The following is a 24,095-nucleotide window of genomic DNA, read 5'->3' as shown; positions in this document are numbered from 1 at the left end:
TACATACATTGTTTTGTAAATGTACATCGGCTCCAAATGTGAGTAAGTGCTCGACAATGCCCCGGCAACCCTGAGCGCAGGCCATTTGTAAGGCAGTCACACCATTCTAACAAAATAACAATAAAACATTTGTCTTTACACTTTATACTTATAGTTTACTCGAAAACCGCACAAACTATTCCTGACCAAACTTTGTTACAGATCTTTCGAGATTTAAATGCGATTTCTAGGAATGCATTGCAATAATTTTTCTATTAATTTCTCTAGTAAAAATTAAATCTCATTTAATTTTTCTCTTGTTGCGTAAAACATATAATTAGAGCACACTTAGATTTCTTTAATTTTTAAAGCTTTCGTTTTCGACTACTCTTTGATAGCATGGCACATTGAAACTTACTAGGATATAATAAACTTACGTTATCCACAGCATCCACATTGCACTGAGTTTCCAATAGTGTTCTCACTAGTTCCGTGTGTCGATGCACCGCAGCAATATGCAGCGGCGTCCGACCCGAGTTGTCTCTCGCCTCGCGAGATGCGCCCTTGTTTATCAGGAGCGCAGCCGTACCGCTGTGCCCGCCTTCGCACGCCACGTGGAGCGCAGTCCGACCAACCTGGGAGTTATGACATCCTTGTACTATATTCGGTAATCGGATACAAAGAAATCGGGAAAAGAATCCCCGGGAGCGTCATCGAAATTCATTATTTAATAACATTTATTACTACTCTGAGAAATATTACTAACTATCTATATTTTAAAATGTCATTTTAAATCTGCAATTGTAATTGAATGCACGTCTATTGAAATTTTCATTCCAAATTAAATCCGCTTTTCAATTTATAGAATCCACGAATGTTGATGGCGCTTCGATGTTTTGGAATCAAATTAGCTTTTAGAGTATTGAATGGAATCGAATTTCGGCGCAGTAATTAGATCTGACAGGGACATTCTGATGTAAGTGCGATCCAATAACGTTATTGGAAAACTGGCGCCGCGTCGATTTGCACTCACCTTATACCTGGATTCACATTATTTATTATATATTCACATTATAGCTTTTAATTTCGCTTCATACGTAAATGGATATCAACATTTTCGGGTTAATATAAAAATTACGGGTTATTTAATTGGAGTTTTTTAGAATTGTAATGGTTTCAGCAACCTGACGAAGCACTACAAATTTTGCGGTGCTTCTTTTAATCATCTTATTGATGGTTCTGGTGCCTGCCATGTGGTCCCATTTAAATTTGTCATTGTTATTTTGTTGAAACTAATTAATTTAACGATTCTCTACTGTTTGTTTGTATGTAAAAAACTAGGTTATAATGCAGAATTTATGGGGTGCAGCACATTTCGTGAAATATTTCGCTCTGATATATTATATCTAAAGACAACATTTAGTACTGGAGTTTAGCGTGCCATTTCCCTGCGATCCGTTCTCAAAACAATTAAGGTACAATTCGGGGCAGAATATATTGCACGATAAAGAAGAGGCTAAAATTCTACGAAGTGAAAATGTAGAAAGGAGAATCTATTTATGATCTAATTTGTTCTTACTTAGGTACTTTCTTTTCAGGTAAGGCAGGTTTTAAATCACTACATAGTATAAAACAAAGTCGCTTTCTCTGTCGCTATGCCCCTTTGTATGCTTAAATCTTTAAAACTACGCAACGGATTTTGATGGGTTTTTTTTCATAGATAGAGTGATTCAAGAGGAAGGTTTATATATAATAACATCTATTAAACTACTCCGCGGGCAAAAGCTAGTAAAGTATAAATAAATGAAAAGTAATACGCAGTTTTATTCAGTCTATATAAAAAGGAAGGAAGAGAAGTTTCGCAATTCTTTTAATTAGAAGTCGGTACCTTGAAGTTTGTTTTTCCCGTATCCCTTCAAGGTCTATATTTTATTAAAAGGCCATTTCACATTACTTAAAACCGTCATTTTTAAAGATATTTGGGTTTATGTGTCTAATGAGACGCTCTGTTGTTAATCTCTGCGGTTATCCTTATTGCTAGGTAGTTAAAAACAATATTCGAATGAACAACAGTACTATCTTCTTATTCTAGCCCATCGGAAATAATCTTTTAATTTTACAATATATGATTTTTAAATTTACAATATTATCATGGACGTATACATGAAATTACCAAATATCACCCTGCGCAACATTTTTTTTTATTTTGCCTACTTCACTACGCAGTATAAAACGAAGTCACTTTCTCTGTCCCTATGTCCCTATGTGTGCTTAAATCTTTAAATCTACGCGACGGATTTTGATGGGGTTTTTATGTATGTGTAATAGCATCTATTAAACTACTCCGAATTTAATGGGTGCGAAGCCGCGGGCAAAAGCTAGTATAATATAAACACGAAAGTTTGTAAGAATGTATGAATGTTTGTTGCTCTTTCACGCAAAAAATCTCTATTGGGATCGGTATAAAATTTGGTACAGGCTACAGAGGTAGTTATAATCTGGAATAACTCATAGACTACATTTTAGCCGAGTAACGCCGCAGGTTAAAGCTAGTTATTTATACGTTTAACTCCATCATTTAAATACTTAAACATCTCTAATCTTTAACAACATTTCAAATTAATGTAATGCAAGCTTAAAATGTAAAACAAAAAAAGGTGTGTGTGCGATTCACACACGATAGAAGTGAAACTTCAGTAAATCGACAAAAGAACGAAGTATGGAACAAAGAGGAGAGACCGATAATATAAAATAGTATGTATATTTCTGTCTCATTCTTTGCCGGCTTCATTCTACACATTTTTGTATTTGTGTCTCTTACCTGTCGTTTTTCCGTTGCATCAGGTTTGAAATCACAACGATTCTAAAGAAGTTTCACTTCAAAAATTCGAGAATACTGTTACAAACTCTTTGTAAGTTTTTCGAGTTTTCTGTATTTTGAATTGTATTTTGCTTGCGCAGAAAACTCAGTATAATGAAGGGTTGGGTACACCGTATAAGTTCTCTAGGGCTGCCTAACAGAAAACAAATTTAGTATTTATAATCTATCATTGTTATTATGCTCCTTTGTATGGTATAAACTACAACTAACTTAGAAATTATTAGAACCAAATTTAAAAGGAACGTGACGGGAGGTTTCAAATAAAAATAAAAGCTAGTTAACGAAACCTTTGGACTACACGAATAATACAAATGTCAATGTATCAGTTTAAAGGGTTCATTAAAATTTCAAGATGTATAGAAATACATTGGTTCCTTGAAAAGCTTCTTCATTGAAATAATATTGTTATAACAACATTCATTTGCAATTTAATACAATGAAGAGGCAAATCTTCCATTGTCCAAATAAACCATGTTTACTCATACAAAATATAAATTGATATAAATTTGTTTTGTTTTTCTAATACATGGGATATGAGGATGATGATCTTAATTTAAATACTAATTTGTGAAATGAAAAACGATCTTTTATCTTCATGTATTTTGAAACATGCTTTAAAATATATATATATATATTGTTCGAGACCATAATAGAAGTAAGATATGTAAAAAATATTGTGTAATCATTAATAATATTATAAATGCGAATCCTAATCTTTCTGTCTGTCGGTCTGTACCTTCTTGACACTCAAACTACTGAAGAAACTAAGATAGTTTACACATGCGACAGCACAAAGGATAGTTTTTATAATGGAAATTCCAAGGGTACGGCAACCATGTGACTACCTTTGTCTATGCGGGGAAAGCGGACGGAAAGCAATAGGAAATAAATTCAAATTGAGGCTTAGATAAATAATAATAACAACGATAGAGGCGGTTAATGACGTCATTAATATCATGGATGCCCCGTAACGACCATACGTTACGAGTAGACCCGTGACACTAATAGCTATCTATGAATCTGGTTAAAGAAGTATGGGTAGTGATGATAATGCGTTTTCAAGTTATGTGCTTCAGAAGTTTCATTGCTTTTGAATCAATTTCGTATATCAACAATTTGCTTTTAATTATATTATTCGTTAAAAATGTTCGTCGTGTTTTTCCCTGTCCTCGTAATTAAAAAAAAAGTAAGTACTTGAGTATCATAAAAAAGTTTAAAGTGTTGTTTTTGATAGTTAATACAGGCATGGCATGTTTTCTTTCGTTTCGACACAGCTATCATAATACTATAGATTCGAGCAGTGATGTGCTCGTCTGGTCTTGAATATCCGATTTTACGATTGAAGTTTGAGATTCTTCAGCTATTAAATAAAGCATGACCGTTACCCATTCAAAGGTTTCGTGCTATAACACCCTTTAACTAAAAATACTCGTACTTGTAGTATAGCTTTCATTTTATGCACATACACATTATTATCTATTGATCAATTTACCTTATTAATCGCGTCGATGTAAGAACCCTTATCCAACAACAGTTCCACTACGTTGGTGAAGCCAGCCCGGGAGGCCTGTGCGAGGGGCGCGTCCCCCGCCATGTCTGACGTCTGCACTCGGGCTCCGATAGATATGGCGTACTGGGCCACGTCGAACGCGCCGCGAGCGCACGCGCATTGTAGAAGGTCGTTTTGTTTCTGGTGAAAAAAAATCTTCATTATCCATCTATCCATTTTTAATTGCAGAGATACAAGCATTGTATTAGGGTCTTGGCCATAATCTACTACATGGAAAAGTCCGAGCTGGTAGATGTCATGCCTATGAAAGTGGTGAACACTAAAAATATATTTAAAAGGTATGCAGGGAACGAACTACAATGAACTACCGAGTTATGATTTTTACTATCAGAGTCAAATAGATTAACAATTACATACAAGTCATACGAATTCCACTATTTCTTTCCAATTGAGTCATTCAACTTATCATTGAACAGTCAAAAACAAAAAGAGGTACACAGGTACACGTAGAACCTTTGAAGGTGGTCGGACTAAGTAAAAAGTAACACAATGGATAAATATCAAACTGATACATCCAAAATATACATCCTGCTCAATAGCAGTTTTTATTCCACATGCACGAAATATATGCAGTGCCACCTCGTCGCAAAATTGTATGGTATTACCACAGATAGTAAAATACTATACGTATTACATATTCTTTGCAAAGAATAGTTTCAAAGGCATGCAGAATATAATTTGCATTTAGTATGGGACTGCCTTTGATGTCGTACAAAGACTTTTCATAGTTTGCAACGATTCAAGGGAAATACATATAAAACGTTAACTAATACATTATCATTAAAATTGATGCCGTTGAAATTTCATGCCTTTATTGCTCACACCGGCTCCGCACGCCTGATGTTAAGCGCTACCACCGCTAATGAACATTTGGAGAGAAGGTCAATTGCAGACCTTTCGCCTCTACAAATGGATTGCCGACTTTAATTGGGAAGGGATTAGGAAAGGATAGATGATAGGAATAAGGGAAGGACTGGAAAGGGTAAGGAAAAGGATATGGACATCCGGCTCCCCCACTCACCGTACGAAACGCAACAGCATGCAATTATTTTACGCTGGTTTTCTGTGAGGGTGTGGTTCCCCGTTGCGAGCTGGCCCAATTCGTGCCCAAGCGTACTCGACTCCCACAATGTTTGGCATCGTTTTAATTTCTAAAGAGGATTAATCAATAGCTACATTCAGACAGATTATTTTAAATATTTCTATAAACAGCATTTACGTAAAAATTTAAATAGAGAGAAAATGTAGGGAGAATCTGTAGCGTGTAAGACAAATAATTAGGTGCCCTATTTACAAATTAGTAAATAGGTATGAAATAATTATGAAGTGAATTATCTTTAAATCACTCAGTTCAAATTTACGTTAAAATCATAGTATTTTAATATTTGAAAAACAAAACCAATGAGAATTGTTTATTTACTACAAATTAAGCCAGACCTTCATTAAAATGTGAGTCGAATTTAATATCTATAATTCATAATCAATTACCTAAAGATGTTTTTGCTGTCTAAAATTTTGCCTTACTTTAACGTCTGGGAAAAAACGAGACAATAAGTTCTTATATCTTGCAATTGCAAAAAATTTCGTGTATTAACTTTAATCATGACACTTTTTGTTCTAAGAAAGTCGAGTCTTTGTGAGTGAAGCGGGGCTTATAAACGTACGTTAATGTTTTAAAATACTCTATGTTGTATCCTTTATAACCGTTACTAGCTTTTGTCCGCGGCTTCTCACGCAAATTCGGAGTAGTTTAATAGGTGTATTGTACAACTACCTTCCTCTTGAATCACTCTATCTATACTAATATTATAAAGAGGAAAGATTTGAATTTTTGTTTATTTGTTTGTAATGGATAAAAAAACTGCTGGACCGATTTTAAAAAATATTCTACCCTTAGAAAGCTGCAACTTCGCTGACTGACATAGACTATATATGTACCACGGGCAAAGCCGGGGCGAACTGCTAGTCTTTTATGAAACCCCATCAAAATTCGTGCGTAGTATTAAATATATATACGTGGCTGCGACACGTACATATCAAGTGATTATACCTTATTAGTAGCAGCGAGGCAAGCGCCTGCCTGGACCAACATCTTCACAGCATCCAGATGTCCGTGCCACGCCGCCATCAACAAAGGCCGCATACCGAACTGCGAATATTTGATACTTTTATTTTTAGCATTTAAATTTAACTAATAAATATAAACATATGTTGGATATTAGAGAAAGTTTAAACGCGAGAAGGGATTTTGTGTAAGGTATTCAGTAAAGCGAAATATGCGGGTGCGAGAAACGTAAGCGATTTATTATTTTTCGTTGTTTAGCATTTTGGATAAATGTAATTGTTTTTCAATCTTAAAATTAACATTTTTGCTTCGCGACTCTTTTATTAGATACATGATGATTGGTAAAAATTAACAAATTGATTTGCTTTGATTTTTTTAACTTAATGAAACTATGAGTTGCAGTTAAAGCATGGCTCATCGTTTGTAAAGCATTGTTGTTTAATTATGTTTCATTATTATATTCTTATTTCTATACTTAATAATTAAATACGTAGTACAAGCTACATTCCTCATAGGTACTTCACCTAACGATAAAGTATATAGAACGTATTGCCGAGTATAAAGCTGCATATAAATCCTTGATCACACGGTACAGTAGCAACTGATACCTATTTTTGACAGCCTCCTTGGTACAGTGGTTAACGAGCGATCCGAGGGGTCCTAGGTTCGATTGCCGATGGGGACACACGAAGAAAAATGTCGGTCTGGCAGGTCACAGGAAGCTGATCACATAATTGTTCATAAAGAAAATAGATCAGTAAAGCAGATGTATATGATCTGCCCCATACCCCACTAGGGGACACGGGACACCACTTACTTCATACCTATTTGTTATGTGCAACTTAAATAAAGTTGCAAGCCGCACCAGAACATTTATTATTTTTTTTTCAATTCTCTAAATCTAAATTTGAATTTACTATACAAGCTATCCTTTTATCTTTACTATATTTATATACAATATACAATATTTCTAATCTAGTGTAAAATAAACATTAATCGTCTATGTATAAATAAGTAAGACAACAATATATGATGCCTTTGTAACTTGGGAAGTATGCCATATGAAAATATAGAATTCCCGCCACAAAAGGAGTCGGTAACTCTGGGACATGGGATGTTTGATGAATATTTGACAAATCGGTCATACATATTGTGTATTTTTCCGACTCTAGGGGCAATCGAATTAAATTATGCTGGCAACATTATTTCAGGCGCTGACAGCGCCGCGCTTATGGTACTCCTTTTGTGTCTTGTTTACATAAATTATGAAGCATGTAAAATTTCATTTTTACATTATTATTTTATATATTTTTTTCGTATTCGTTTTCCTCATGATGACAAAGCAGCAGAGCTTTCAAACAAATATTAAATTTCATAGGTTTTCAGTCATGTCGCGTAAAGCTCACGTTTTCGTGCGACACCTATACAAGGGTGGGAAAACCCTAATAAATGATATATTGCCAAGTTTTGTTTTCGTGTTAAAAGGTAGTTTCCTTTTCCAGCGAAATATAGTATGTAACGATGATGAATCTAGAAATGTAACGAACTTTGTGTGTATGATTTAGTGTTAGTTTAGTTCTATAGTATAGTATTATGTTATCTGTGGTTTTATGTTGTTTAAGTCCAGGCATTTTAACCAATGGAGAGTGAGTTAATTTAACATATTTCAAATCTCGACTTTGTGTGTAAGCATAAAACGAAACTAATTCTAATTACATAAAAATACATCCAAGGCTTCAGACTATTCAAACTTATTCAAGAACGCGTTCAACAGAATGACTACAATTCCTTACCTTATCCACGGCTTCGATATCACATTTCGCGTCAATGAGCAATTTGATAATCTCGACATTGCCTCTGCTAGCTGCCCAGTGGATCGGCGCTCTGCCGTACTGAAATAAAAGCTTATTAGCATAATATCCTTAGAACGACGACAGTATAAGATTTTAATGGAAATTATCGCTGAATAAAGAATGGTAATACATGCTTTTACTACAATTACTTTTTGTTTAATTTTTTACATAAGAATACATCTACTATTATAGTGTTTTTTTTTTTATTATTATATTACACACTCAAATTTTTACATCAAGCGATTGCCTAAAGCACATGTATTAGATGTATTTAGATACATTTACTCTAAAAGATATTCAATGAAACACACCTTTAATAGATGCCTGAATCGAAAAAAAATATATATACTATAAAATTGTATGTGGTAGTCAGCCACGCTATGCACGAATTGGGCCAGCTCGCACCGGGGACGTACCACACTCTCACAGAAGATCGGCGTGTAATAGCATACTGCTGTGTTTCGTTCGGTGAGTAGGGGAGCCGGAGCCCATATCCTTTTCCTCACCCTTCCCAGTCCTTTCCTTTATTCCTCTCGCTAATCTTCCCTTTTTTAAAGTCGGCAATCCTTTTTGTAGAAGCGTAAGGTATGGACCTTACGTCTCTCTAAATGTTCGTGGGCGGTGGTAGCGCTTACCATCAGGTGTCCCACCAGCTCCATTGCCGACTGTGACATATAAAAAATATAATAAATAAATAAATACTCATACACGACATACGGTAAAAATTCACCCAGAGAAAATACTTCGTTAATCTAAAGGTAGGTACTCCAACAATAACGTAAAACTCCCAGAGAGGTAATTTCACGTCGGCTAATAAAAAATGCACGGCATCTGCCGGCTGGCTTACATTTTAAATGGCAAACCTGCCTGCAGCTGTTCTTTATCCCGGGATATTTTTTGAAGAATTTGTATGCGTATTCGGGGGTTACGAATGTGTCCAATAAAACTTCCACGTTTAGACATGACGCATATTACTTTAGTGTCTTCGGGTAAAATATTTTGCTTTCATACCACATTTTTATTGTAATTCGAAGTTCTATTTAATAATTGTATTTGACGGTTAATTTCATACAATTTTATAGTATACTACGAACCAATTAATTCAAATACATCCAAAAGAATAAAGAATCTTGTAAACGTTATAATTAACGGGGTATTTATATATCTCATCGTATAAAAATAAACCCAAATCCTCTTATTCTTGTAATTTTTTTCTCTCTTGCTTGCCACGCAATATGACAATTATTACCCATTTGCTTAATCTTGCGTGTTTGCTTAATCTATTTTTTATTTAATTAGACACAGAGGTTTTAAATAAATGATATGTTCCAAATGACAGGGTGTTGCCAGACGTTCTTGTCTATTAGTGACCCTTCTGGGTTCTGACAGAAGCTTTATGGATCAATTGACTCATTTATATAACAGCAACTGACCAATGAAGTGTCAACTGACTGATTATTTGTAGAAACTTCTAGCAACTTATATAAAATATTACCTGAAATAATCGTATCTCTGTTTATGTTTTCTTAATTATTTCTTTGTAATCTTCTGTATTTTGTTATCATTTTTGTTAGTTGTTTATCTATGCTTAATCAATTTTGAAATTTGTCCAATTTATTTAAACAAAATTGAAACTTGAATCTAATGTATCACTGCCGCTGAATTTTCTCATTCATCAGTAACCTAGGGTGATATGAGAGCCACGATCTTACATTATTCCTACAGTTGACGTCAGCCGGTCTCTGCAAGGCCTCTCGCACAGCCGCCGGTTCATTCTTGATGACCGCTTCGTGGAGAAGCAGGTCGTTTTGTTGAACCCTAGAACGTCCCTCCATCTGCTGACAATATACAGATAATATTATTATAGTAAAGCAGGTTTAGTGCAGTCTATAAACATATTTGTGGTAAGAAATTTACGAGAACTGATGAAATTTATGTTAATTCATTACTTAAATGATTGCCTATGTTCATGCATCATCATTAGATTAAAAAAAAGAAAAATATACATCTAGTAGTCATACATAACATAACACAATACATCCGAGACATTGCACAATAACCCTTTAGCAATCAATATATTAGGGTTTATATTACCCCTATACTAATAAACCATTTAATATATTTAGGTAAATACTAAATTTAATTAATTTGATATTTATTATCAAAGTAAACTTGAAGTGTACGGGTACTATTATAGTATTATGTTATCTGTGGTATATGTTTACGAAGAAATAATACAAAGTTTAATGATCGTACAACGTACAATACGAACATCCAATTACTTAATATAGCTGCCATACTATGCAGTTTTGTGAAATGCCTATTGAATACATAATTAATTTTATTACCTATTGTCTGCTACATAATTGCATTCGGCGCTAATTAGAAGCCATCAATTATATCACGATATGAAAAATGTATGCTGCAATAGAAAATTCAATCAAAAATTTATCGACATTTAATTGTTATCGAACTGAGATATTATTTAAATCCCTTGCTGAACCGAATCGATGCACTGAGATTTGTTAGTTGTCTGTATATTTTTACCTGTATTTTGTGCATTTTACAAGCTGTCTGTGAAATGCGTAATAATATACGAATACGATTAGGTATTTTTTTATAATCAGTATACAAATGAATTTCAAATAGAGCACTCTCTGATGCTTCGCATCATGAGTCGTGAAATATATTGTTCCGAGTTCAAAATTTACGAATTTAAAGTTCAGGAGATAACAATATTAAAGTTGCAGAAAAATATATTCATATTAATTATCGGGATCAAATTTCAATCAATCAGCTTTTTTATTGTAAATGATTTTTGAAACCATTTACGCTTAAACAATGTGCAGGGTACTCAAGCTTATAAAAATAACTTTATTTCTTCACCGAGAACTGAATTATCGGAGTGGAGCATTATTCAGTATTGAGTAAAAATAATATTCTTGAAAACCAAGTGAACCGGATCACTTTATTCGTTCAAATGTGAAATATTGCCGTTTAAATTGTGAGTTATATTTTCTGAATATGAATGTTATTATTTAGATAAAATTTATAGTTATAAGGTGCTTATGTAATGTAATATTCTGGTCAACACATCCTTTAAAGAGTTTGTTTAAATGGTAAATACTCAAGATAAAATATCTGTTAATATATTTCCTCTGATGCAAGAACAACTTGTGTTGTAATTTTTATAGATAAAAATAATTTAGAAATTAAAGACTTTTAACGGATTTAAACGCGATTTATTCGAACATACGAATCCCCGTGGAGACTGAAGTGGCTCATTAAGTAGGTATTGAAATAAACGCAAATTGCGTGAAGCTTAATTGTTTTACCAATTATCGACCTCACCACTTCAGTTACTCATGAGAAAATGGAGCAAGGTCGATGTCAAGATATTCCCCACATTGTACCGCCGATGTTATAAGCTTTTGTTATTTATAAGTTGTTTCGAAGTTAGCTAGCGATTAAGCTAAGGATTTATGGGGATATTAAAGTTTGTTCCTTGCATTAGATGGAAATGAAAAGGCTATAAAGTTTATATCATTTTTTTGTTCAAATTGAATCACTTCTAATAAGTAAGGAAAATTTAAAGCATAATATAATTTGCTCAGTATAAATATTGTTCATTATTTGGCTTTTAATTGAATTTAAATGAATAGCAGGGAACTCTTCATGCATTTTTATTGATTCAGAAATTTATCGATTGGGTATTTCATTACAAGAAGAGCCGCCAATTACTGTAAAAGATCAAAACAAATTATGCGGTAAAATGGTCCGAGAATTGAGCGGCCCTAGTCCTTGGGCAGGATTTATATACTCGTTAATTTGATTTATTGGCTACATTCGGAACATCTAATGGCTCGAAACTTATTAACTAAATGTTGCATGTATTTTTTTTTTTTTTTTGTCATAGCGGGCAAATGAGCTGGTGGTTCGCCTGATGGTAAACGATCACCACCGCCCATGAACATTCGCAGAAGCTCAGACCTCTGAAAATGCGCTACCCGCTTTTAAGGGAAAAGGGATAAGGAAAGGATTGAAGAATGGAAAAAAGGAATGGACTGGGAAGGGCTAGGTCAAGGAAATAGGCCTCCGGCTCCCCCACTCACCGCACGAAACACAATAGCAAGCTATTATTTCACGCCGGTTTTCTGTGGGGGTGTGGTACTTCCCCGGTGCGAGCTGGCCCAATTCGTGCCGAAGCATGCTCGACTCCCACAATAACTATATGGTATGGTGAATATAAAAATTAAGGGCAATTTGTTGGTGAAAAAAAAAATCTTCATTTAATACATTTACATTATTGATAAAAGTGCATTGTGGTTGCTAGGTCTTCCCTAGGAGTAATAATATTGCAGTGAAAGATTTGCATAATTTTTTTCTTACATAAAAAGGTAATCCGTATCATAATAATATGTTGTAATATCGATTGTAGATTCTGAAAGCTCCCATGAGTGTATATTCTATATGCCACATAGCTATGTCGTTCGTAAGACTTAAGAATGTAAAAAAACATATTTACATAATACAAATTTTTATTGATACGACATTTAAAATTTTGAAAAAGAAATTTTTTTTTTTTACGTGCGGCCACCATCTATATAGTATGTCTTGGATCAATCAGAGGAGACAAATAACAAAGCATTGTCTCGCTCTGGCAAGGCAAACAGACTAGTTCAAGCATTTATTTGTTTAACAAGACTTCTTTTAGAAGCACTTTTGAATCGTTATAACAATTAACATAACAATGGTTTTGCCATTTACCACTGGTTCGGAAAACATTCTACAGAGAAGAGCCGGCAAAAAACTCTGTAGTTACTTTTTACAAAAAAATATATAAAAAAGAATATAAAAAAATAAATAATAAAAAATTTTGTGTTAGTTATAATGTGGTTCTTAAGCAACATTCCATGGATTTTCATCTTCCAAATATTCACTAAGGCTTTAATTATAATTAATTATGGTAGATTCTCTGAACCTATAAATAAACTTTTAGATTTTTTTATTTTTATGTTATTACTATATTCAGCGTAAAGACACCGTTTTTTGTGTTTGATTATATGTATAGAAGTAGTTTTCGACTTTAGGTAAAAAAATAACGCATAATATATCGTTATTTTAAAACTAAAAATATCCGATGTTGTAGTTTATGAATACAGTCAATGTTTTGCAGTGCTCTTGTTTGTATAAAGGTCGTTTGCAAAATGTGCTTGTAAAATAATACTAAAGCTTTCAGATTCGAGCGTATTACAAAACAATTTTCAGCAAAAAAAACACTATGGAATAGCTATCTATGCCACTCATAATTTTTTCACAATCATCCGCTAGGTTTTTATGAATTATTTGATTGATTTTCTTTTAAATAAATTAATCGAGTAATTAAAAAAAAATTAACCTTTTTTCAAGGATTAGTGCTTTCGCTTTAATATGATAATTTACTACTATTAGTTACTCTGTGGCTAATTTTATGAGTAGGTATCCCTACGTAATTGGTTTAGTTCTCCATCGAACTTAAAAGGGTTCGTGACAGTGAATAAGTTTTAAGATAAGGTCAGAGGAGCTTACTCTCTAAGCCGGTACTAGGAAATATACAGATATAAAATTAAGCTTTTCCTCGAAGCTTCTACTTGCTGTCTGACTTTACTTTCCAGGAATGCTAACACTCCTCACAGATGACTGCTTCGAAGTAGAAAGTTGAACGAAATATATACATATATATATTCTGTATAATACGGTTTTTAATGATACCATTTGATTACATTATAATAGAGGGAGAGCACAATGGATACTTTTGAAACTTCTATATCTAATCCGTTTCTACTATCATAATTGTTTTAATGGAAACTTCTGTATCTAATATCTCTATAGATTCTAAATAGAGGGTATAATTTTATTTGTAAAATTTGATGTGCGTGTGTGTAATATTTTCAACTGTCCTCTGTTGATTTCTATACAAATAAGTTATATATAAATGAGCTATAACTTTAAATTTAATCCATTTTCGGAGGCGTATAGCCTCTGTAAATGTTCATATTGGCTGGTCGTGCTTATCATCAGGCGACCTATCAACCGACTATATCTAAAAAAGGATTTAATAGGAATGAAAATGAAACAAATGAATAAAACAGTCACCAACCCTCGTTGGTTTAAGATTTCTATCAAGAGAAAACCGAAACTTATTTGCATCGCAGCATTGTAGATGTTAACCGAAATATTATTTTCACGATACATATAGTTATACAAGCTGCACCCGGCAAACGCTGTTCTGCCTTACTCTTATCATTTAGGCGTACGAAAAATAGATGTTGGCCGATTCTCATAGATACCGGATAAGCACAAAAAATTTCATCAAAATCGGTCAAGCCCTTTCGGAGGAGTATGGCAACGAAAACTGTGACACGAGAATTTTATATATTAGAAGAAGAAGATATAGTTTTCGCATAACAATACATGACTTTATTTCAGTTCCGCGTATCTAAACTACTATTCGCAATATTTTCGCAAAAAATATTTCTTTATTCTGATACGCAGCGCTTTAGTTTATTTACATATTACTAGCCGATCATTCCGGCGTTGCCTGGGTCGAATCCGAGATAAAAAACAAAATAAAATATATCCATTGACGCTCAAAAATACCGTAGCTGCCTGGTTTAAGAAATTTTTTTAATTGGTTCAGTAGATCCAGAGATACCTCCTACAACGTCACAAACTTAAAAAATTTACAAACCTTACAGTGCTAATAAATTCACTATATAAACTATATAAGTGCTAATAAATTCACAAACTACACAATATTAGATTGTAGATATTTATAATTAAGTTGGGCTGGGCTTGGTGATCTAACGTCATAAAATTAACTAAATATATAAAATATAATATAGAACTTATACACAAATGTTTCATTGTTTCAAAAATAGACAAAAAAATAAAAAGAAACATGCTTTTCTAGAAAATTCTCTATAAAATGTCAAATATAATCCGACTTTTTCTACTATTTTAGTGTGCTTTATTGAATTCAAATAAAAAGCAAAATATTATCGACGTGAAGCAAGTGAAAATTTCTATACCTTCGTTTTGGTTTTATAGATGCTGCGAACAAAGTGTACTATTTAGCTCATATATTAAACACACTAATAGATTTCATTAATATATATTTTCTTACATGACATAGAAAATAACCTCAATTATTCCCAAGTAACGAAAAATATCACTCAAAGCTACGCCCGTGGCTAATATTTAAAAATAATACTTCGGTCCTCAGAAATAACAAGGTGGAATACAGGGTCGAGGTTTCGCAAATTAGTCGTCCTTTATTCTTCAAGAATCTCGTTCGGTACGATGAACATGTTGTTAGGTTCTCTTTCAAAACAAATACTATACAGTGCTTACAACCCGCTATGATTTCTATATTGAGGAAAACGCTCGGAATACAAAAGGTTATAAATAAAAAAAAGCTACATAATATTGTGGGATCAATATAACTTACGTTTGCTTTGTTGGACATGATACATTAATTTTAAATTGTATTCAATGGAAAATAATTGAAATCCGTCCAAAACAATGGAAATCGTAATGGATTCTAAACGATTTTTTATTTTTTCATTACATCCATTACGATTTCCATTAATAACATGTCGTGTTTATAAGATCGTGTGCTCTTGTGGGACATTAATTTTAAACCTATAACAATGATAAATCTTTTTCGATAGAACCGAACAGAGCCAGGTTTGGTGCGAAGCGTATAACAAATACCTATATCTATTATTTAGAGTTTACACCCACAACTGTATAACAATAAAAAAAATCTTACCGTATGTTAAATGATTTACATGCTTTGATAATCAAAGCTGAATACGCTGTCAATTAAGAAAATTTCAATATGTTTTATTACAAAATTGAGTGTACACAAGCACGATTAACAAATTGAATGGAAATGAATAAACAAAAAAGGAAATAAATGCATAATTCATTGCTAAATGTTTACATTTATATCTCTTCTATTTATTTTTATGGCAAACAGTATTTCATGATTTTCAACAAAACGTTTGCATAATAATTATTACAGTGATAGTGTAACAATGCGATATATAATTCAAAACAACCGCAAACAATAGCTCGGGCTTCATGCCTTGCGACAGTGACAGGTAATTACTACAAAGCTATGGTTGGCAAATCTTCCGTAATCGATTTAGTTGCTTTAGTTAAATCTATTATTAAATGAGATTTTTGAAAAATTTTAAACGGAAATTCTTTTAATTCAATCGTAATAAATGCTTAAACATAAAAATAAAATGTGTCTCTTAATGAGTTGCTAATTATATTTATATTGATCTTTCACCGAATATAACTGCTCTTTAACTAACAATTGACTTAAAATTCAAAGACTAGAATATTTTATACTCAAAGTCATATACAATGTCCGGTGGAATAGTTTTCTCTAGAATCAAAGTTCGGCTTTAGAATTACTCTAAAACTTGATGCATATTCACCATTGTTTGTAAGTTCCCAACCTCCGCGTAAAGTGAACCGCTAAGCAAGAACTGACGACCAAGTTGAAATGTTCATGTATTCCAATATGTAATGTATTGAATCACCTATTAACCAAAATCAGAATTATAATTGTCACAGATCTAAATGTCTTAAGGAGTCATCAAGTCACATTATAAAATAAGAACCACATTTCATTGGTATGTACCATATTCACTCAGTAAGTAATTGATTAAACAATTACTAAGTCAAAACTAAGTTTAATAAGATAATTTGAAAAAGTTTATGCTTTCCGATCTCAAAAATAATTACCGCAAAATTATAATTCAAGTTCCAATTTTATGTGTTTCTTGTTTCGTTCATACTTAATTATCGTATTTAACGATTGTGTAACGCAAAATGAATACAGGACATTGAATCGTTTGTTGTAATGACATGAAAGATGCCAACACTGCGGTCGTATTCAGTTTAGTATTTTATTTTTTTATTATTTTATACATATGCAGCACTGATAGCCCTAGGCAGTAATTATAAACACACAATAATAACGAAACATTAGTATTGTACGAAGCACCTCTGATTGAGTGTCAAGTGAAGACAATTCAATTTGCAGTTTGTTGTATCTTTTATTTATTTTATTAGGTATCATTGCACATACCAATGCACGACAATGTTGGTATTGACGTGGTTGAAACGCTTCATGAGAAATTAATATCTAATAATTTTCTTTTAGAAATTAAAAACTTTTCAACGGATTTTAAACGCGATTTATTCATTATATTATTAACCCGACGTAAAGTGTTCGAAACGTCGGGTTAATAATATAATGAATAAATCGCGTTTAAAATCCGTTGAAAAGTTTTTAATTTCTAAATGTATAATACTCGCGTGAAACCAAACACAAGAAAATAATAATTTTCTTGTTTACTTTTTTTATATAAGACATAAATATCAACAAAGTTTGGGGAAACAATTGTTTCGGAACAAATAACAAGTAGCTTATTTTTTTATGTAAATGGGTTTTCATGGCATGTTGTGCAAACAAAGGGGACAAAGGGATCACGTTTCGCAGTTCTACGTACCAGGAGAGCAGAGTACAATAGATGGTACATTAACGTATTTACCCTCGGGTCGGGTTATCGGCTAGGGTTGAGCCTTGGCCTCCTTTGACATTTATGCTACCCGTGTTTACTTTCAAAACCGCGAAAGGACGTTTTGACAGACAGCTTCAAGCTTTTTTTAATTCTCATATTTATACTATTTCTTAACATTATCAATGGAATATATTGTATTAATCACAAAGTATAGTGATTTTAGATTATAGATTAAGTACTTATTCTGTATTAAAATAGCTTTAAGTTTATTTTAGCTACCTTTAAAACGGTTTCTGTCTTAACAATCAAGAACAAGAATTGAACTTTCAAGGTCACGTCTGTTAAACAGTTCTTTATACCCAGTAATTTAGTCATAAGGTTTTCATAATTTCACGATGAACCTTCATTTATAGTTTTTGTAACACTGGTTTATTTTGAATAAATTTAATTACATCGATTAATAAATGGGTATTCTGTGCAATGTATCAAATGACAACAATTTTGTATCAAACACAAAGAGAATTAATCATAATAAATCAAATATCGAATAAAAAAACTTTAAAGAAAACAAAAGAAAGTCGTTTAATAATTTTAGGTTATATATATATATATATATATATATATATATATATATATATATATATATATATAGCACGTCAATAAATAGATTCAAAATTTGTTTATGACATATAAAAACAGTTACCCTAGTCACCCTATGCTTTCTTACAAAGTTATTACGTAATATACTGAGATACATTTACAGAACATTAAGTTTGAATAGGCATTATACTCCAAGTTTTCTAATCTAGATAAGTAGGAGCCATTTTATAACAATACGAAGAATATTTTTCCAAAAAGTATCTTAATATCGCCTTTGAATTGTGAACTAAGTGTTCAAGTCTTTTAAATTGATAATAAATTAATCTACATTAATATTATAAAGATTGTGATGTTGTAGAGGGTAATCTCTGTATCTATTAAACGATCAAAATTTTTCTTTTAACAATATAAAGCCACTTCTCTAGTCATAGACTATGCTTGGTTTTATCTCGAATCAATCAGTGCGGGCAGAGCGGCTAGTGTTCTATAAATGCAGATGAAATAAATCCGATGTGAATTTTTTTAGCAGGCAACACTAGCACGCATATAGCACTCTATTGTCTATGTCATTCATTCGAAAAATAATTAAAATGCAGTAATTTAGTGGTATTTGCAAAGATACTATAACGTGATTGCAAACGAAGCGATTTATTGAAATAGATGAGCGATGAATAAAAACTGCTTCGTTGGCGTTGAGTACCCATTTTTATAGTTTGCTGGAGGGATCTGAATTGTGTACATATAACGAAGACATTAAATATTTAATTTTGTGTGCATATCGGGTAGGTCTGAGAATCGGCCAACATCTATTTTTCATACCCCTAAATGATAAGACAATGACATAACAGCGTCAGATAGTATTTTATAATACACAATAACATCATAATATAATAATATACTTATTACTTAATATTAATTTAAGTGTAAAGTTAATGTTATCTAGATGATATCTAGATACGCATGTCCTTTTAGATACAGCATCGACTATCTTACCTAGATAAAAAAGCATTTCAATAAACAAACAATTGAGTAATGTAAATATGAAAAAAACTTTTGCCCTTTATATCTTCTCCAATTTGAATGGAATTTTTAATTCGAATGCGAGGATTTGAGAAGCATTTCATGGAATCAAACAGACTGTACCAGACTGTATTAGTCTGTACAAAAGCCGAGCTTATTGTATAATAAGCTCGGCTTTTGTACTGAATTCATACACGTGTTACAAATGCTTACGCAGAAATTGAATAGTTCATTTAATTTCGCATAAAGTATCTGTTTTAATTGATTTTGGTTCCTGGTATCGAATTGAACTACTTATTTATTGGTTTTTGGTTTTTAGATTGATTATTATATTATTTATAATATTTATATTGTAATTATTGTACAACGTCACGATGTTCTTAGATCTTATTTTGCAGCCAAATTTCTAAGGGTCTTAAGGAATCTCTATAATTTTATGAATATTATAATATTTTAGTCAAAACATGCAGATTTTTTTTTTATGTCACAGTCGGCAATGGAGCTGGTGAGACGCCTGATGGTATGCGCTACCACCGCCCATGAACATTTGGAGAGGTGTAAGATCCATTGCAGACCTTACGCCTCTACAAATGGATTGCCGACTTAAAATTGGGAAGGGATTAAGAAAGGATTGGCGAAAGGAATAAAGGAAAGGACTGGAAAGGGGATGGAATAGGATATGGGCCTCCGGCTCCCCCACTAACCGAACGAAACACAGCAGAATGCTGTTTCACGTCGGTCTTCTATGGGGGTGTGGTACTTCCCCGGTGCAAGCTGGTCCAATTCGTGCCGAAGCGTGCTCGACTACCACATACAAAAAATGATGATAATGCTTATTGCTATTAAAATCTATATATACACTATTAAGTATGCTCATCTGATAATTTAATATTATCTAGCAATATAGATTTTTATTTAAAAATCGAATCGTTGAAATGAAAATCGCAACATTTAAGAATAAAAAAAAAGTATATTAAGATAACCCTCTTTGCAGACATCTCAAGTTAAAGATTTAATAAAAGTGTTATCAACCCGACTACGACGCCAAATAAAAGGATATATGCCATAAAAATGTCGTAAATATGCTCCGTAAACGAGGTGTCGGAGTAATAAAGCAAGGAAAAGAAAGATTTAAGTGCATCTAGTCATCAAATTTTACAATGTAAGATTTTTACATGGTTAATTAAGATATAAGAAATTTTTTATTTTTTAAGCCTCGACAGTCTAGTCCAATTTATAAAAGGCAAAGGTCTGACAGATCTCTCAATGAACAGCCCAAACAACTGGATCGATCGGGCTGAATTTGGCATGCAGATAGCATCTATGATGCAAAAAAATGAAAAATTCTGACTTCAGGGGAATAAAATAGGGGATGAAAGTTTGTATCATGAAAATGTATTTTATCCACACGGCCGCGATAAGACCGCCTTTTGTACCATTTGCGTCTTTTTTATGTGTGTACAAAAAATAATTTATAAATATTTTTTTTTATCCCTACTAATATTATAAATGCGAAAGTAACTCTGTCTGTCTGTCTGTCTGTTACGCTTTCACGCCTAAACCACTGAACCGATTTTGACAAAATTTGATATGAAGATAGAACTGAACTTGGGAAAGGACATAGGATACTTTTTATCGCGAAAAAAGGGTAGAAAGGGTTGAAAGAGGGGATGAAAGTTTGTATGAAAGTTCGTTATTGTCAAACCGATTTTGATGAAACTTGGTATGAAGATGGAGCTAAACGTGGGAAAGAACAAACCATAGTTTTTAATACGAAGAAAATACTTACCTTACCATGTCGCGCGATATAAGCGAATTCTACGCGGGCGAAGCCGCGGGCGAAAAGCTAGTAATAGATAAAGCAGACATTTGACCACAGGTCTACTGATGGAAAGTAGAAGTGATCTAGGTGGTGACATGTCTGCTTGAGAGAAACCTATTCACTCTCGCCTTGAAAACATCCAGATTATAACTGTTCGGAAAAACGGCCGCCGGCAGAGAATTCCAATTTTGAGCAGTTCGGATAAGGAATGAGGTGGTAAAGCGTTTAGTGCGCGAAGTTGGAATATCCACTGTATAAGGATGAGATTTGTCAGTGCGTCACTGGTACGGAGGTAAAAGGGTGAGGAAGGGATAAATAAAATATTGCTCAGTAAAGAAGAATAAAAAATAATCAAATAAAGTAAAATAATAGCCGGATCCCTGCGTAAGTAATTTCACGACAGCTGCCGTTCTCCATAATGTCGATCCTGTCTTTTAACCCCTGTCATGTTTTGTTGACATCTGAGTTTATATCCTTCTCACAAGCAGCCAGTATGCAAAACTTAGTTTATTGTTTTCCCAACAGTCTAAGTATCTATATTAACTCATCCAATACGTTCATTATTCAACTGTAGAAACGTAAATACTTAACTAATAGACAGAAAAATTTACACCTGATAAGAGTAATTTACAAATTTATAGCTTTTGGGCCTATAGAATCATGATGAAATAGTATATTTTTAATAAAGAAATATTGTAATAATGAATAAAAACACCGAAAAACCCAAAAACACCCAATACTGAATACAAAATAAGTTTATTATTCCGTACTGCGTACATACGCTAGCAGCCAACGGCGCGAATCCAATCTCTTGTATAAACAGACCGAATTGTGCTCAAACAGCGAGGATTTGCTTATTTTTGTTGAAAAATATTCAATATTTGATAATTGGAATATAAGACCTTTTTAAATGATGCGTACCTATTGATATTTAGTATACTCGTACAATAACACAAACCTAGTAGACTTTTGATATCTTTATAATCATTCATAGTTGTTTGGACGAAAATTTCATTCAACTCTAGCGGTGAACATCTTCAAATTCTTGTGATTGTTTATTATATTATGACAATTGTAATGCTGACGCCAAACAAACCCTTAAGTATCGAGTGATGTAACTCATGTACCAGGTTATCACATAAGTCATAAGCTACAGAAATAACTGCTTTTGTCTGTTTTTTTTATGTCATAGCGGGGAACTGACCTGGTGGTTCGCCTGATAGTAAACGATCACCACCGCCCATGAACATTCGCAGAGGCACGCTGTTTGTTTGTGCGTGGGTGAAATCGCACGTCACAGCTAGTATATTATAAGGATTCAAATAAATATTGAATGTAACACTATGTCACTGATATACTCTAAAACATTGAATCAAAGCAATCAAATAACTATGATATACATACTTTTTTAATTATTTATTATTATATTTAGTTTTAATTATTATAAATAAATAAATACTATCGTTTCATTAAATTGCAACCGCCTTTCTATACATTTATAAATAAGACAGATACTGTGACGTTTTTTGTATTTAATTTTTCATAGAAATTTCTGAACGATCCACGGTTGAATGTATATATCTCTCGCTCTTTATATCTCTAACTCTTTATATATCTTCTAGTTCTATTTTATAGCAGGAGATCAATCAATTGATACACGTACAATATTTCGATCTAGCTTTAGCTTTATGGGATTTAAAGTGAAGTGCCGTGTTCATAGCGGTAAATCAACGATGCACTTTTGTGGAAACTGCCTGGCCTTCACTTATCAGTTGGGTTGTTATACAAATAAGATTTTAAGGGAACCATAAAAACTAATAATCCATAAATTAATAATCCATCTATATTCACAAATTCATAATCCATTTAAACGCAACGGTGTGGTGTTTTACGTTTTCTCTCAGTGTCAATGGATGCAACTGTTTAAAAGCAAAACTTAATAAAACCAAGTGAGTTGATGTGTTTAATTTTCATTCTTTGATACATACGATACGTACTTATATCATCGAATAACTAGGTTACTTTTTGTCTATACAAAAATGGAAGGAAGATAGGAATGAGATATATCACCGCGGCTAAAAGTAGGTAAACCTTTATTACATTGCAGCGAACTATCTTCAGCCAAAAAAATCATGCAACGTGGAAGAAGGACAAACAAACAAACACACTTTCGATTTAAAATATTGGTCAGAATCATGTACTTCATAAATAAATACCTATGAACATAAACAAACTCAATGTATTTCAAGGGCTTAACTGCATTTTGATATAACAGCGTAGTTAACATTTTAATTAAGTATCCGACAAGCATTAAATGCACTCTATTGTAGCTGTATCAATTGTTAACACAGCAAACTCTACTGCGATTTTATTTAGAATTGTATTCAGACATTTTCATTGAACGAACGAACTTTTTATTTATAAAATGATAGGTGTTAAAATCATAACAATATAGTACTCACCGTGAATTCCTTACACTGAGGGAGAAGGTTGAACTTTATCAACTTTCAATATTCGTAGCCGATAGAGCGCTCAGACTAGCGACCGCGCTACGGTGTAGACCGCGGCAAATTGAGGCGTAGCGACCTGTAGCTGCGGGATTCTGTGAACACATGCGCTGATAATATATTCAAAAGAAACGGTTCGGCACGAGACTTTTAATAAATGTTCTTTTTATAGGTTAAGGTCAACTCATTTGAGGGCTTTAAATTTAAAGGAGGT

General features: G+C 32.9%; 1 protein-coding gene across 1 annotated transcript in view; it reads right to left on the bottom strand.

Annotated features, from left to right (window-relative positions):
* LOC119839583 (ankyrin repeat domain-containing protein 29-like) overlaps positions 1-23,942 on the bottom strand; it is a 35,832-nt gene extending 11,890 nt beyond the window's left edge. The window contains exons 1-7 of the mRNA XM_038365944.1: positions 23,837-23,942; positions 10,061-10,186; positions 8,289-8,387; positions 6,481-6,579; positions 4,353-4,550; positions 417-614; positions 8-106 (exon numbers count right to left, since the gene is read on the bottom strand). Coding sequence (XP_038221872.1) covers positions 8-106; positions 417-614; positions 4,353-4,550; positions 6,481-6,579; positions 8,289-8,387; positions 10,061-10,183 — 816 coding nt within the window. The 5' untranslated portion in view covers positions 10,184-10,186; positions 23,837-23,942. The remainder of the gene's footprint in view (positions 1-7; positions 107-416; positions 615-4,352; positions 4,551-6,480; positions 6,580-8,288; positions 8,388-10,060; positions 10,187-23,836) is intronic.
* Between the last annotated feature and the right edge of the window lie 153 nt (positions 23,943-24,095).

The sequence above is a fragment of the Zerene cesonia genome, chromosome 4 (assembly GCF_012273895.1).
Source record: "Zerene cesonia ecotype Mississippi chromosome 4, Zerene_cesonia_1.1, whole genome shotgun sequence".
In the NCBI taxonomy this organism is placed as follows: Eukaryota; Metazoa; Arthropoda; class Insecta; order Lepidoptera; family Pieridae; genus Zerene; species Zerene cesonia.
This window is presented reverse-complemented; position numbering and strand designations above follow the sequence as displayed.